General features: G+C 39.6%; 1 protein-coding gene across 2 annotated transcripts in view; it reads left to right on the top strand.

The window, feature by feature from the left end:
- trrap (transformation/transcription domain-associated protein) overlaps nucleotides 1–16,774 on the top strand; it is a 211,024-nt gene that overhangs the window by 94,865 nt on the left and 99,385 nt on the right. For both annotated transcript variants that reach the window (XM_060840562.1, XM_060840563.1), the window contains 3 exons: nucleotides 4,190–4,403; nucleotides 4,489–4,614; nucleotides 10,537–10,683. In XM_060840562.1, the coding sequence (XP_060696545.1) occupies nucleotides 4,190–4,403; nucleotides 4,489–4,614; nucleotides 10,537–10,683 (487 nt within the window). The remainder of the gene's footprint in view (nucleotides 1–4,189; nucleotides 4,404–4,488; nucleotides 4,615–10,536; nucleotides 10,684–16,774) is intronic.

Here is a 16,774-nt window from a genome sequence, read left to right as displayed (position 1 = left end):
TCCTATACTTGAATTCCCTTGCTATGAAGGCCAACTTACAGATTGCCGCCTTTACTGCTTGCTACGCGTGTGTGCTTGATTTCAGTGACTGGTGAGCAAAGACAGCAATGACATAGGCAGGAAAAGCGAAGAAGTCAATGTGAGGAACTAGTCAACAAATTAAGAGCAGAATGTCAAAGACCAAAATCTGTAATATTACTGAGCCATGTGTTAACTGACATAGAGCAAATCAGGTTAGAGAGATGAATACTTATTTTAAAGACTGGTGTGGATGAAATGGGATCTGGTTCTTGGAGCATTGGCAGCAGCAGTGGGGCAAGTTGAATCTGTAGCAATGGGACAGTCTCCACCTGAACCATACTGTGAGCTGCGGAACTAGAGAGATGGAAAAGATTTTAAACTGAAAACTTTGGGGAGGAGATTAGAAATATGTGACAAATCAAAAAGTAGAGAAAAGGCAAAAGAGAAATGTATTAATGTGAAAAATAATCAACAAAGTGACAGGAAAGAATAGTACAAATTGAAGAATAAATCGAGAGATCATGTGAGAGATACAAAAGCAATAAAAGGAAAAAACCAAAGACTATCTGAATGCAAGTAGCATTTGAAATTAAACAACTGAACAGAGCAATGCCTTAGAAATAAATAATAATGATCTGTCAGACATTTTAGACATGTGGCTGCTGGGTGACATGGTTTGTTACCTGAATGTTCAAGGGATCAGAATATTTGTGAAAGGCAGAAGGTTAGGGAAGGATGAAGGGGTGGCTTTGTTAGTTAATGACCCACATGCAGAAGACCAATTTGAATAGTGACTAGAAATGATAAAGACAAAATATTATTTCTGGAAGTGCTGTGCAAGTCCCCTAACAGTTAACTATGTGGTAGGGGTGGGACATGAAGAAATAATGGGAGTTTGTCAGAAAGGTCCAGTAATAATTGTGGGAGATTTTAATATCGACTGGAAAAGTCAGATGTACAGAAGTAGTCTAGGCAAATTAATAGAATGTTTTCAGGATTGTTTCTTCGACCAGTATGGCCTGGAGCCGTCCAAAGGGAAGGCTATGCTAGACCTAGTTCTGTGCAACAAGATAGAATTAAGTAATTATCTCAGCATGAACTCGATAGCAGGGACCATAATATGATTAAATTTTACATTCACTTTGAGAGAGGAGTAGGTCCAAATCTATTTTTCTTAAACTAAAAGGCTGTTTTGAGTGCATAAAAGTAGAGTTGACTAAAGTGAATTGGCAAATTAGGTTCAAGGGTAGGTCAATAGAGATGCAGTGGCAGACATTGAAGTGAACATTTCAGAATACAGACAGCAGATTCATTCCAACCAATACAATAAAAATCCAAATGTTGGATTCACCATCCCTTGGTTAACTAGAAATGTTAAAGTTAATATTGAACTTAACGGAAAACATTTAATTATACAAAATCAGATGGCAGGTCAGAAGACTGGACAGAATGTTTTTATTTAAAAAAAACCAAAGAATTGCAAAAAAAAATTAAATGGGGGGGGGAAGTTAGACTATGTGGGAAAGCTAGAAAAGCTGACAGGAGTTTTTTTATAGTTTAAAAAGAAACAGATTAACAAAATGTGCATTGATCCAGTAAAAGGTGAGCCTAGAGAATGGGAAATGAAGAGATGATCAATGAAAGTAAAATTCATAATGTAGGGAGTAGCACAATGGCGAGGAGAGAAGATTATCTGGCTTATCTGAAGCAGTGAGTATAAATGCATCTTTTTAAGGTTGGCAGAATACAGAGGAACCTTGATTGTCTGAATGACATGGGTGGGCACTATTTCGTTTAGATAATTGATTATTTGGTTAATCAATTCAATGCCTTTCCTTTGGGGTTGAAGAGCTTTCTATCAAGTCTGCTCCCTGTTCAGGAGGCTGCAGCACACCGCGCACGAGGCCTCTTCCCCCCGCCCACCCCATGCCTGACCCCAGCCCCGTCCAACATTTGTCCCCTGTCCGTCTCTGCCCGCCCCCTGGACTGCAGCGGTTTAAGAAAGAAGCTCCAACTAAGGATGGGAAATAAATGTTTGTCCATTCACTGGCACCCACATCCCGTGAATAAATGAAAAAGATAGATAAATAAGCATAAATGTCTTAGCAAAATTGGCAACCATATAACTAATGACACACAATGGTGGGCAAATGGGTTGTGAATACAAAATAAGGAGGTGACAAAATGATGTAGATAAAGTGAATGTGCAAAGATCTGGTAAATTAAGTATAATATGGTAAAATATGCAATTGTCAATTTTGGCGAGAAGAATGTGTAAATCGTGAGATTGCAGAGCTTTGAAAGGCAGTCATCTGTGTCCTAGTGCATGAATCGCAGAATGCTGGTATATGATGCAGCAAGTAATTGGAAATGTTAATAGAATGTTCTTGCTTGTGAACAGAGTTGAGTGCAAAAGTAGAGTTTATGCTTCAGTTATATAGGGAATTGATGAGATTGAATCTGGAGTACTGCACACAGTACTGTTCACTTTATTTCAGGAAGAATGTAAGATTGAAAGCGGTTCAGAGAAGTTTATTTTGTTAATACCTGGAATGAGCAGGTTGTCTTAGGAGAAAAGTCACCTCTTAAATGTTGATGAGGTGACTTGATTGGAACATAGAAGATCCCGAGGGTCTTGACAGTGTAGAAGTGGAAACCATGCCTCCTTTTGGAACTGGGCAATATTGCTTAAAAATCAGGGGTCATCTATTTAAAACAGATGTGATTATTTTCCTGAGTCGTGTTCTTTTAAAATTCTCTTTCTGAAAAGCCAATGGAAGCAAAGTCTCAATGTTTTTAAGGTAGAGGTGGATAAATTATTGGTTTTCGAAAAGGGTGAAAAGTTATCAGTGATAGGTAGAAATGTGGATTTGGACTTGCTTGCCACTTTCACACATCACCCTGAACCCCCACTCCCCATGCTCTAATACCGTACCCCACACACCTGTCTTTGTTATCACATAGTCTGCCATTACACATTATCTATTGTTAACCACTAACAGTTTCCATTTATAGCTATTCACCCTCCCAGTCAGACAGTTATCCTTTGTCTGTCAAATTGTTCTTCTGTCTCTCTTTGTGCTCTATCCCAATATATTGTTTATTGCTTGCTTTCCACCCACCCAATCTTCTGCATATAGACTGATGTATTCCTAGCTACCATCAGTTCTGAGGAAAGGTCACCGGATCTGAAATGTTAACTTTGACTTCCCTTCACAGATGCTGCCAGACCCGTTGAGCTTTTCCAGCAACTTGTGTTTTTGTTCATAATTAAAGTGGTAATTCCTGTTCATGATGCTAATCCAGTTGTGAGATACTGTTTGTTCTTGTGGAACAAGTCTCAAATCACTGTGTGGGGTGTTGGGTATTCATGTTTTACTAAAGACTGCAAGATTCCAGCAGGATAATAATACTACCTCAGCATTTATTGTACATTTTATAATCCTGCAGTTACCCTTCTGATTCAGCCTTTCTGAACTGAAGTGTGAATTAAAAGCAAAATACAGCGATTTTTCAAAATAACTTGAACCCAAGTTGAAATTCAAAGTTGGCCTGCTTGAATAATTGCAGTAATTGAGAAGTGTGTTACACAGTGCAGGGGCAAAATTCATTTTTATACAGAATCTGTACTCGCACATAACCAAGATAAGAGAGGCTTTAATCTTGTTGGGTATTGGATGCCATATAATTGATATTCAGATAGGTACATTACATAATTTATTTTCTAATAGTTTAGGAGAAATCTGTTTAGAAAGCACAAGGGAGCCAATATGCAGAATTATTTGATAATTTAATTAGCATTTCTGAAGAAGTCCAATCGTGTCCTTTACTTAGCAAGTTATCTTGCTGTTTGCTATAAAGGAAAATCTGTTGTCAATTATAACAGCATTTCAAGCATCAAAGACTGGACAAATTACCATTTGTCTTTTTGACCTTTTCTATCCTATTAATTCCATTTTATACTGGTAAGGGTGTGATCACTGATAATTAGTTGATAGAAAAAAATTAAAGCTTTACAAAAAGTAATCTGGTAACTTTGTCCAGTGAATAAAAGGTGCATTGACTGACTTGAGTTAAGTACTCTTAGTGTAATTGGTAGTAAAATGACCTATGTGCATATTGAATGTTCTCTTTTCAAATCTGTACTTCAACTTTTTATTGATTTTAGGAGCAACCCAATCAAGCCAACATGGCGAATATCTGTACAGGATTAGAGGTATTGAGCTTCCTGTTAACCGTGCTCCAGTCCTCTGCCATTCTTAGCAGTTTCAAGCCATTGCAACGAGGAATAGCAGCATGTATGACCTGCGGCAACAACAAGGTTCTGAGAGCTGTGCACACTCTGCTTTCCCGTCTGATGAGTGTGTTTCCAACAGAACCAAGTAGGTTACACAAGTGGAGAAGTGCAGCTTTTTAAAAAATATCTGATACTTTATTGTCAATATTATGCACTTCCCTTTTCAACAGGTACTTCAAGTGTGGCTTCCAAATATGAGGAATTGGAGTGTCTTTATGCTGCTGTGGGAAAAGTGATTTATGAAGGCCTCACAAATTATGAGAAAGCAGCAAATACCAATCCAAATCAATTGTTTGGTAAGTCATTTCAGCAATTCAACTAGAATGACCAGCTGAAGGAATTAAGCCTATAGTCTTTGAACTTGAGGGGGGTGAGCTACAATCTTTCTGAAAAATTAGAGTTTCTGTAGAGGATTGACAGACTATTTTCCCAGATTGGAGAAGAAGTGGTTAATAATTTAAGACTGAGGTGAAAAGAAATTTATTCATTGAAAAGATTGCAAAACTTTAGAGTTCTCTAACATTAGTGTGTGTGTAGGGGGGTGGGGTGGGAATGAGTTGGTGGTTAACATTTTCATTGAATGTACTCAACAATGCTAAGAGAGATTTTTGATCTCTCAGGAAATTGAGCAATATAGGGAACATGTAGGAAAGTTAATTTGAAGTAGTGGAAGAGCCATGATCAGAATGAATGGTGCAGCGTGCTTGAGAAACATTTATGGCTTTTCCGGATGACCTTTCCTGTGTCCTTGGGGCCTTTCCCAACATGAAATCGTTTACAAAAATTAGGGTGCATTGTAATCGGTGTATTGAGCTTTCTGTTAGCCATGTTCCAGTCCTCTGCTATTCTTAGCAGCTTCAAGGTTTTGCAACAAGGAGTAGCAGCATGCAAGACCTGTGGCAACAACAGAGTTCTGAGAGCCATGCATGCTCTGCTTTCCCATTTCCAACAGAATTAAGTACGTTATACAAGTGGAGGAGTACAGTTTTTTTTTAAACTGTAACTTTTGGAAATGTAACACTACCAGTAGATCTTTCTAAATTAACAGAATGGACAAAATTGTGGCAAAGGCATTTCAGTCAAGCAAGGTGTAAGGTCATTGACTTGGGATTCAAGAAAGATATATCAGAATATTTTCTGTTGTGGTTCTGTTCGCCGAGCTGGAAGTTTTTGCTGTAAACGTTTCGTTTGCCAGGGAACGAAACGTTTGCAGCAAAAACTTCCAGCTCGGCAAACAGAACCACAACAACGGACACCCGAGCTACAAATCTTCAACCAGACTTTAGAATATTTTCTAAATGGTGAAAGGTTAGAAACTGTGGAGATCCAAAATGACTGGTCCAAGCTACATAAATAGTTAACATGTCATAAACACAGGACAACAGATGTTTGTAAATCTCTTCCACAAATGACAATTGATGGTAGATAAAAAAAAGTTTTAAATTTAATAATTTTTGTTCACCAAAGTTTCAAGTGGATTGGCGATCTCAGTACATATACTGTCAGATTTGCTATTTATCAGGAAGATTCCATTTGCTTTGTACTGCTTTAGGCTTGAGGATATTTGAAGAATTGTTTCTGACAGTGTATAGTCCTGTACTAAACATTATACTTTTAAGATGTTGTTAATACAATTAGACTAAGACCTCATTGTGGACTTTGAACAAATTGTAATTGTGTTCTAATGCCATAAGAGCTGTAAATCACTGGAGAGCTGCAATAAGCAGTGTCATAACTCAGCATATTCCTCCAGACTGTCATCACCTTGTATTGCTTTTCTGCCATTATCTGTTAAATGAACACATTCAGATCCTTTTTTGTTTTTTGGCGAACTTCCACTGGTCATTTGTCATTCTTTTTCGAGTGTTACAGTTTCTATTGTCCCAGTCTGCTGCTTTAGTTAAAGATTTTAAACTTTTTCTCAAATATTCTTCACATTTTTTGGAAAGTTCTTTCACCTCTCATCCAGTTCTTGGTTCTTTTCCTATATTGTTTCAATGGATTACTTTATATTTTCAGTTCATCCAGTAAGGAACCATAAATGTCGCAATTTATCGAGATATAAAACTTTTCACCTAGGTTTTGGTGCTTGATTTGATTGAAACTGTCTGTTATAAAACTGTAAATGTAGCAGTACCTGATCAGCTCAAAACGCTTGTGAGTTATTCAATATACATCCAGCCATCACTTTTAAATATTGCTGTTGCACTGATGAGTTGGTAGAGCCCTCACAATCTGGCATTGAATTAGTTCTGTCAGTAAAGCAGTTGTGAAATTGTATAACGGGTAACAATACATTCTCCTCTAAATGGCAAATGTCCTTCACTGCTCAACTCAGTGATCAATACCGGCAGATGTAATTTTAGTTTAAGAATTGGCAATTTGCTAGTTGTGAGCTTGTCAAATCCAAGTCTCCATTTAACACAGCCTGTGGTGCCCAAATGTCAGAGACATTTGGAACTAAGCATATGCTAGTCGTGGTAGATGCACTGACCTATTAGAGTTAACGTGATCAATTTTAACCTAGAGGTTGATCGTTTCACAGTGCATTTAGGATCTTCTGTGAGAGGCAAGAGCATTTGAACGTTTTAAAACAAAAGGCTTACTGAGTATAAAACATTTATTTTGTGCATCTTTGCATCGAGCTTGTTTAATGTTGTGTACAGTTGATGAAAAGAAAATAGAGCAAGAATGCATTATGAAGCTTTTGGTTCTCTGGATATGGCAAGGGTAAATTAATTGTGCATCTTGAGTCACTCTGGGAAAGTGGTGAGTCAATCAAGTGCTATCAAACAGATGTCTTACAGAGATCAGAAAGAGAGGGTATTGGAGTGTCAGGTTCCTTTCTCTGAAGATCACTGTTACACAATGTGAGTTTTTATGCTAATCCGATGCTTTAGTGGCCAGTTGTTTCTCACATTAAATTCAGTATTTGAGCACCTGACCTCTGGAATATTGGTCGAGCATCATAACCACTGTACTACCACGTTGTCTGAAGGCAGAGTAATAAAGACATCAGAATGTTCAATTCCTGGACTGTGCAGTGTTGGTTAAGTCAAATCCATCCATTTCTGGTGAGCTAGAAATCCTGTCCCATTATGTGAAGAACTGGACTTCTACAGTGTTTTAATTTATTTGTTGGCCATGGGCATCACTGGCTGACCAGCATTTATTGCCCGTTCCTAATTGTCTTTGACAAGGTAGTGGTGAACTGCCGCCTTGAACCACTGCAGTCCACCTGTTATGTTATGACAGAGGCCTGTTATCTAGTATTTAGAAGCTTTAGAGGGCGATCTGATAGAAGTCTTTAAGAGGAAAAGACAGTGTAGATAAAGGTAAGCTAGTTCGACTGGTTGTGAATTCTAGAACTAGGGGGCATAGTCTGAGAACTAGGTCAAGAGCATTCAGGAGAGGGGTTAGGAAGCACTTCTAGATGCAAAGGATGGATGATGTTTGGAACTCTCTGCTATAAACAGCAGTGGATGGTAAATTATTTGTTACTTTTTAAATCTCAGATTTTTTTGCTAAACAAATTTAAGAAGGGATATGGGCCAAGGGCAGGAATATGGAGTTAGGTCACAGATCTGCTTTAATTTCAAAAAATGGCTTAAAGAGCTGAATGGCCTACTCTTGTTCTTATGTTAATAAGAACAACAGGCAATTCTCTCGTATCCTGACCAATATTCCTCCAAACTAAAGATTCACTGTACATTTTAATGTTGTCTGCCTCCAGGAGAGCAGTCAGTGAATTGAAAGCACTTTATTCATGCAATGCTCTATAGTCATAGAGATGTACAGCACAGAAACAGACCTTTCGATGCAATTCATCAATGCCGACCAGATATCCTAACCTAATCTAGTTCTGTTTGTCAGCACTTGGTCCATATCCCTCTAAACCCTTCCTATTCATATATACATCCAGGTGCCGTTTAAATGTTGCAATTTTACCAGTCTTCACCAATTCTGGCAGCTCATTCCATACACACACTACCCTCTGTGTGAAAAGGTTGCCCCTTAGGTCCCCTTTATATCTTTTCCCTCTCAACCTAAACCCTGGACCCCTCACCCTGGGGAAAGACTTTTTCTATTTACCCTACCCGTGCCCCTCATGATTTTATAAACCTCTATAAGATCACCCCTCTGCCTCTGACCCTCCAGGGAAAACAGTCCCAGTCTGTTTGGCCTCTCCCTGTAGCTCAAGCCCTCCAATCCTGTTAACATCCTTGTAAATCTTTTCTGAGCGCTTTCAAGCTTCACAACATCCTTCTGATAGGAAGGACACCAGAATTGCACGCAATATTCCAAAAGTGGCCTAACCAACGTCCTTTTTCCTCCACCCACCCCCCAAAAAAACTCCTGACCCATAAAGGAAAGTATACAAAATGCCACCTTCGCTATCCTATCTACCTGCAACTCTACTTTTAAAGAGCTATGAACCTGCACTCCCTAGGACCTTAGTATTAAGTGTATAGGTCCTGCTCTGATTTGCTTTCCTAAAATGCAGCACCTCGCATTTATCTAAATTAAACTCCATCTGCCACTCCTCAGCTCCTTGGCCCATTTGCAGCAAAGCTCACTGATGGGCACTGGCAGCGAGTGGTAGACCAGTCCAGGGCATCAGTCACAGAGTTATATAGGGACAGGGTTTGTCTGGGTTGTCATCTGAGGTAACCTCCTTCACTGTCCACTGCACCTCCAATTTTGATGTCACCTGGAAACTTACTATAACTATAGTATTTTTGAGACATTTAAAAGTTAGGTGAAGTGCTCTGTGAGATCGTCTTGCTCAATTCTGAGCCTAATGAGAAATTAGTGAGTTATTCAAGATGAGCCATAAAGTATTGTATAATTAAGAACTAGAATTCCTACAGTGTGGAAGCAGGCTCTTCGGCCCAACAAGTCCATACCGACCTTCCGAAGAGTAACCCACCAGACTCATTCCCCAATCCTATTTTTCTATATTTACTCCTGACTAATGCACCTAACTTGCATATCCCTGAACACTATGGACAATTTAGCATGGCCAATTCACCTAACCTGCACATCCTTGGATTGTGGGAGGAAACCAGAGCACCCGGAGGAAGCCCACACAGACATGGGGCGAATGTGCAAACTCCACACAGACAGTCGCCGAGACTGCAATTGAACCCAGGTCCCTGGCGCTGTGGGGAAGCTGTACGAACCACTGAGCCACTGTACCCCCTAAGAAGTCAGTTCGTGGGGCATTGCATGTATTGTGAAGATTGGGCAGACCTAGTATAAAGTAATAGAAAGCAAAAAGATGTGACATAAATTCTTATTGAAACTGCAGACTTATTGTTTGTATTTTTGGTACATGTTGCAGAGCTTAGATTGCTTGCATAACTGTTAAAAGATTTCTAGAATAATGTAGTGCAAGCATCTTTCTAAGAGCTATCCAATTAGTCATCCACTGCTGTTCTTTTTGTGTAACTGCAGATTTTTCCTCATATACTATTTACCTAATTTCCTGTTGAAAGTTAGAATGCAAGTAAATTTGGTGTTTTCAAGGTAGCACTTTCTGGATCAGCATAACTCATTGTGTGAAATTATTTGAGAAAGCTACCCAATTAGTGTCTCAGCTCTGCTTTTTTCCCCACTGTTCTGCAGATTTTCCCATTGGTACTTATCCAGTTCTTTATGAAACTGATCATTAAACCTGCTTCAAAAACAGAAGTTGCTGGATGTTAACTTTAATTTCTGTTCACAGATGCTGTCAGACCTGCTGAGCTTTTCCAGCAACTTCTGTTTTTGAAGCAGATTTACAGATTCCACAGCTCTTTCAGTTCTTATTAAATTTGCTTCCCCTGACACCTTTTTTTTTCAGGCTTAACTTGATACATTTTTAGAAATGTCATTTATCTCCCCAGTGGCTCTTTTGCCAGTTATCTGAAACCAGTTATGTGGTTAATAACTTTTCAGTTAGTGAAAATTAACTTTTTTCCCCACTCTTAAAGAAAAAAAATACCTCTATCAAATCTCCTCTTAACTGTTTCTGCTGTAAGGAGAATGATTCCAACTTCAGTTTGAAGTTTGCTCCTCTTGGTACCATCTTATGTCTCTTTTATACCTTTTTTAAGTTTTGGGCATCAAAACTGACTTGAACACATTGCTGCAGTTGAAACATAACCAGTGTTTCGTAAAGGTTTTGCATAACTTTCTTAATTCTAATCTTACACCATTGTCTTTTTGAACTTCAGGCACCCTGATGATCCTGAAGTCTGCTTGCAGCAATAACCCCAGCTACATTGATCGGCTCATCTCTGTCTTCATGCGATCTCTGCAGAAGATGGTGAGAGACCATCTGAACCCACAGACAACCCAAGGGCCATCTGAAACCAGTACAGGTAATGACATTGTTTTTAATATTTGTTTCTTCCGATGAGGTTGGAAAGGGAGTCTGAAAGTTATTGTATTGCTATTATAATAAAGCTAAGTGTACTGTTCCAATAAATAGGGGAGAATATGATTCATCTTCTGACGAGGTAAAGTGTGATGCCTTTTCCAGCAATTCAATTTGTTCTGTAGGCCAGTGTAATTTTTATTCTGTAGTATGAAGATTTCAGGAAAATAAAGGGAGTTGATTATATAAATATTTCAAACTTCACAATGTATGCTTTGTTCACAAAACTAATGAAAACATCTCAATGGGTTTTATATAAAATCGACATACTCTCCAAGACTGATTTGAAAATGTTCAATGGGGGACGGAGGGGGGGGTCATGGGATCTCGTTGAAACTTCCAGAATCCAGAGGCCTGAATAGAATTGGCACGACAAAGATGTTTCCATGAGTAGGAGACACTGGGGCCTGAGGGCATAGCCTCAGAGTGAAGGGACGACCTTTTAGAACTGAGATGAGGAGGAATTTCTTCAGCCATAGTGTAGTTAATCTGTAGAATTCATTGCTCAGAAGGCTATGGAGGCCAAGTCACAATGTATTTAACACAAATAGATTCTTGATTAGTTGGGCAATCAAGGGTTACAGGGAGAAGGCAGGAGAATGAGGTTGAAAAATGTATCAGCCATGATTAAATAGTGGGGCAGACACGATGGGCTAAATGGCCTAATTCTGCTCCTGGATGTTACGCTCTTGTAGTGTCAAGGTGATGTCTCTGTAGTTCTAGCTACGCAGTGTCTTAATTGCTTCATGAGTTCTCAAAACAATTTTTACTTTGCTTAAACACTCATTACAGAAATGTTTGGGCACTTCAGCAAATGGCTCGTGGATAGAAAGTGGACAGGGAACTGGATGAGTGGTGATCAACCAGAAGGGATTAGGTTTAGATTCGGGACACAGATTTGTCTGAAAGATATTTAAAAGTGATGAAGATACTGTTGGGAGATAGTAGGATCAATATCTGAAGGAACTGCCATTGGTTGTTCAGCTGGAAGATTATAATAATCTGATCTCTGAATGTGAAGGTCAGCACTAGGAAAATGGGGTTTAAAATGGGGGTTGACAGTTTTAAATATTGGCCAGGCCCTCCCCTGTTTTCTTGCAAACTATGTCATGAGATAGTGTGCACTCACCTGAGGTGTAATATCTCACCTGGAAGATGGCACTTCCACCACTGCATCATGCCCTTAGTACTGGCATGGAAGAGTGGTGGGACTTCAACTGGCAACTTCTGACTTGAGATGAACGCTACCATTGAACAATTTTGACTGTTATCGCTGTCGTCTTAGCCATATTCAGCTAATAAAACGGCCAAGGCAGAGATTTTTACTACTACCTATAGTGTGGATGTTTGGCATGGATAAGATTGAACACAAGTGTAGTGATGGCTCCCATAACATTGGCTGAATAAACTTGCCAACACCCAGTTGATTTTATGGTAAAGGAATATTTGGATGAAGTTGCACTGTGAAAGGAATGACTTTCAAGGCAGAAGAAATTTGGTGGTGGAGGGGAGTATGAAAGAAGGATATGAATCATTTTGTTTTGTGTTGCAGGCGTAAGTTTGCCATTGGGAAGTTGATATTTGGCAAAGATGAAAGGTAGATGAATACCATTTAAGCTGCCTTATCAGTTCTGGAACAAGGAACTTAATTTAAGAGTTTCAAACATGTTTGCTAGCGGATTAATGTGCCTGAAGCAAACTCCAGTAATAGATCAGCCATAAATGTTAATTAAATTGCTGTTATTGCAGAGGCAGTCTATCATGTTATAAAGATAGTAAAATTTCAACATGCTTTCAAATCTAAATTCAATTTTCTATAGATTGATGGTACACATTTCAAAGCACATCATATAGACACCTCTTCCCCTCCTTTTCAAAAATCTCTGAAAGAAAATGCAGCAAGCCCCAAACTTTCAGCAATATTTATAGCCTTAAGTTTCACATCCTGAACTGTTGCTTAAGATGCCCATAAGATGTGGGTGAAGAGTATGCTATTTAACCCATCCAGTCTTTTCTGCCATCCAGTGAGATCTTGACTGATTTGATAATCCTCAACTTCACTTTCCTGTCTTTTACCAATAACCTTTGATTCTGGCTTTGAAATTTGGCCAATACATAAACACCACTTCAAGGCCCTTGATAAATACCATCAGTGCTGTTTGCGATGAATTCTTTGCTTCATCTTGAAGGACAAGCATACGATCGTTGGTGTCTTTGAAGCAGCTAATAGCACCAGTATCCAGACCATGTTCATCCAAGATCTCCAGGCTTGCCAAGTGCTTAGGATGCCTGAGTTTTGATGCTAAAGCAAAATCATCGTCGCTCAAGGGAGGCACTCAAATGAGAGGGTTCCAAAGCAAGAGTTTCAAAGAAAGCTTCCCTCAAGAAATGCAACATGTGGGAGTTCCTGATTCAGAGAAACCAACGTTGAGAAAGCTTCTGTATGAAGAGGCACAGTTCTTTGAGAACACCTGTTGACAGAAGATGAACTGGAGAAAGGAATACCAGAGATCTCGAGACCAAGGACTAATTTCACCTCCGGACAACACCTGCCAAATGTGGGTGGCTGGAGATGCAACTCTTAGTTGGATTCATCAGCCATGCAAGGACCCACACACAGCCATGACCCATACACTGAATTTCCTCAGTGGAAAGTCACTTGTTAATGAGTGATTACCAATGACAGTGACGATTCCCTTGTTGAGGCAAAATCTGTCTTTCTCGTCCTTGAATATCATTAAAACACAGCCTCTACACCTCTCTGCAGTAAAGAATTGTACCAATTCATTACCTTCTGAGCAAAGTGATTCCTTACAGGGCAAGCCTTTAGTCTGAGATTATGCTTTCTGGTCCTGGACTCTCCCACAATATATCTCAGTATCTACCCTGTTAAACCTCATTAAAATCCTGTACGTATCAAAAACGTCACTTCTCATTTTTCTAAATAGAATGCCGGCCCAACTGACTCGACCAAAATGTATATCTTCACATTTACAAGCATTACGTTCCACCTGCCACGTTTTTGTCCATTTACCTAACCTGTCTATATCCCTCTGTAGACTCTGTCATCCTCACCACTTTACTTCCCACCTATATTTGTTATCTGTAAACTTGGCTATAGGACATTCACTTCCTACATCCAAGTCATTAATGCATATTGTGGTCCCAGCACTGATCCTGGTTGCACTCCACTTCTTTTAAGTTGCCATCTTGAAAAATGTCCCCTCTTCTAACTATGTCTTCAATTAGTTAGCAATCCTCTATCTACACCAATATACTACCTTTGAAGCCACAGGCTGTTTTCTTTTAGATTAGATTACTTAGTGTGGAAACAGGCCCTTCGGCCCAACAATCCACACCGACCCGCTGAAGAGCCACCCACTCATACCCCTACATTTACCCCTTATCTAACACTACAGGCAATTTAGCATGGTCAATTCACCTGACCTGCACATCTTTGGACTGTGGGAGGAAACCGGAGTACCCGGAGGAAACCCACGCAGACACGGGGAGAACGTGCAAACTCCACACAGTCAGTCGCCTGAGTCGGGAATTGAACCCGGGTCTCTGGCGCTGTGAGGCAGCAGTGCCAACCACTGTGCCTCCATGCCGCCCAATAGCACTACTTTATCAGAAGTCTTTTGCAATCCAAATATGCTATATCTACTGCTTGCTCTTTATCATTCCTGCTTGGTACATCTGATATTGTCAATAATTTCTGTTTTCAATGTTATAAATTAGAATCACAGAAAATTAATAGCTTTTGTAAGGTTGATTAATGAGGCTACATCCTTAAATTTGTCAGACTTGTCATTTGTTGGAGTTGGGAGGTCAAGTTGCGGCTGTACAGGACATTGGTTAGGCCACTGTTGGAATATTGCATGCAATTCTGGTCTCCTTCCTAATGGAAAGATGTTGTGAAACTTGAAAGGGTTCAGAAAAGATTTACAAGGATGTTGCCAGGGTTAGAGAATTTGAGCTATAGGGAGAGGCTGAACAGGCTGGGGCTGTTTCCCCTGGAGGGTCAGATGCTGAAGGGTGACCTTAGAGGTTTACACAATTATGAGGGTCATGGATAGGGTAATAGGCAAAGTCTTTTCCCTGGGATGGGAAAGTCCAGAATTAGGGGCCATAGGTTTAGGGTGAGAGGGGCAAGGTATAAAAGAGACGTATGGGGCAGCTTTTTCATGCAGAGGGCGATGCGTGTATGGAATGAGCTGCCAGAGGATGTGGTGGAGGCTGGTACAATTGCAACATTTTAAAAAGCATTTGGATGGCTATATGAATAGGAAGGGTTTGGAGGGATATGGACCGGGTGCTGGCAGGTGACTAGATTGGGTTGGGATATCTGGTCGGCATGGGCGGGTTGGACCAAAGGGTCTGTTTCCATGCTGTACATCCGTATGACTCCATATAAATTAGGAGAGAAAAAGATGCAAGTTGTAACATTATTTTATTCCAAAGTACTGCTGTAGACTTTATTCTGCAATAATTATTGTGTCTTACTAATATGTTTAAATTCTAGGATTGACCATGGGGTAATGTATGTTGTTTCTAACAATAAAGGTTGTAACAAACAACAAATGAAGATTTTTCTTGGTACGAGGCTGAAGAAATTATAGCTCTTTTGTGCTGCTGTATAGCCGAAAACAATAATGTACAACTGCAATCTGTCAGCAGGAAGTGCAAAAGGAATGATGTAAATTCTTAATCATTGCAATAGAAGGGTAATTTTGTTAGAATGTGTGAAGCAAGTAGGATCGTGAAATGAGTACTATGTGTCGCCTGGAGTCTACGCAGGGCGAAAGGACAGCAAGAGCTGGCAATGTAATCATTTTACTTGTATTTGCAAAGCAATTTGTGGATGATAGGTTTAGGCATTCATTATGTTTAGTGGCTACAGGCGACATTGTCAATAATTTCTGTTTTAGATATTGTAAATTAGAATCACAGAAAATTAATAGCTTTTGCAAGATTGATTAATGAGGCTAGATGCTTTTCACTTTTGTCTTGAAGCCAAGCACACCTTGACTTATGCAGGCAATCTTAACAGTTTGGAACTGGAGTTTGATGAATGGTCTTTTTTTTTCATTTTTGGCCCTTGTGACCCAGAGTTCATATCAAGCCCAGATAGCTGGGGTGAAAATCTGTTTCCACTAAACTCTCAGCCACTTTAGTGGGCTCTAACATCTACGATTCATCGAGGCCCTGATCTTAATCCCAGGGCGACGAGGGTTTTCTCGGAACTGGGTTCAGGCCAATTAGTTGGAGGCTGCCTACTACCAGCAGAGTGCCTCCTATCCCATCTGTTTTAGCTGGACTAGGGAATGACAAATGTTTAACCACCAATTATTTTAGTCATATCACAAGCCAAGGGAAGGCAGTGGGACTTGGTTGATCTCTGATTTTCAATACACTGTGTTAGCCAAGGCATAGTGGATGGCACTGTCATCTTTGAGTCTGAAGTTTGTGGGTTGAAGACCCAACCCGAAGACTGGAAATCAGGGTTGACATGTCCGTGCAATTCTGAGGGAATGCTGCACTGTTGGGGGTGCCCTCTTTCAGATGCGAATGAAAATTGCATTTGCAGTCTCAAGTGAACATAAGATCTGATGGCACTACTTTTGAATTATTTCTGGAGTCCTCGCTATGTCCTCCCCCCCCCCCCCCCCCCCCCCAATTGACATAAAAGATCTAGTCGTCGTCATCATCATGCTGCTTTTGTGGGAATTGCCTGCTTTATTTCCTACAACTACAGCCTAGAGTGACTTAGACTTTGAAAAAAATGCTTAATTGCTTAAATGTTTTGTGGTCATTAAAGGCACCACTAATTGTAGCAATTTTCATTCATCTTCAATTTATTTGTGTAGCAATATGAGATTCTTATTAACCAGTTTTAATTCCAATAATTTTTTTCATTGTTTTAAAAATTGGCTTCAGATTTTGAAATGTTTTAATTTTAAACACAAAAGTTTCATGATGCTTGAAATTGCATTATGTTAATAGTGGCAATAATGGTTTGTATTTTAGAATTT

Source organism: Hemiscyllium ocellatum, chromosome 20 (genome assembly GCF_020745735.1).
Source record: "Hemiscyllium ocellatum isolate sHemOce1 chromosome 20, sHemOce1.pat.X.cur, whole genome shotgun sequence".
NCBI classification, from domain to species: domain Eukaryota; kingdom Metazoa; phylum Chordata; class Chondrichthyes; order Orectolobiformes; family Hemiscylliidae; genus Hemiscyllium; species Hemiscyllium ocellatum.
This window is presented reverse-complemented; position numbering and strand designations above follow the sequence as displayed.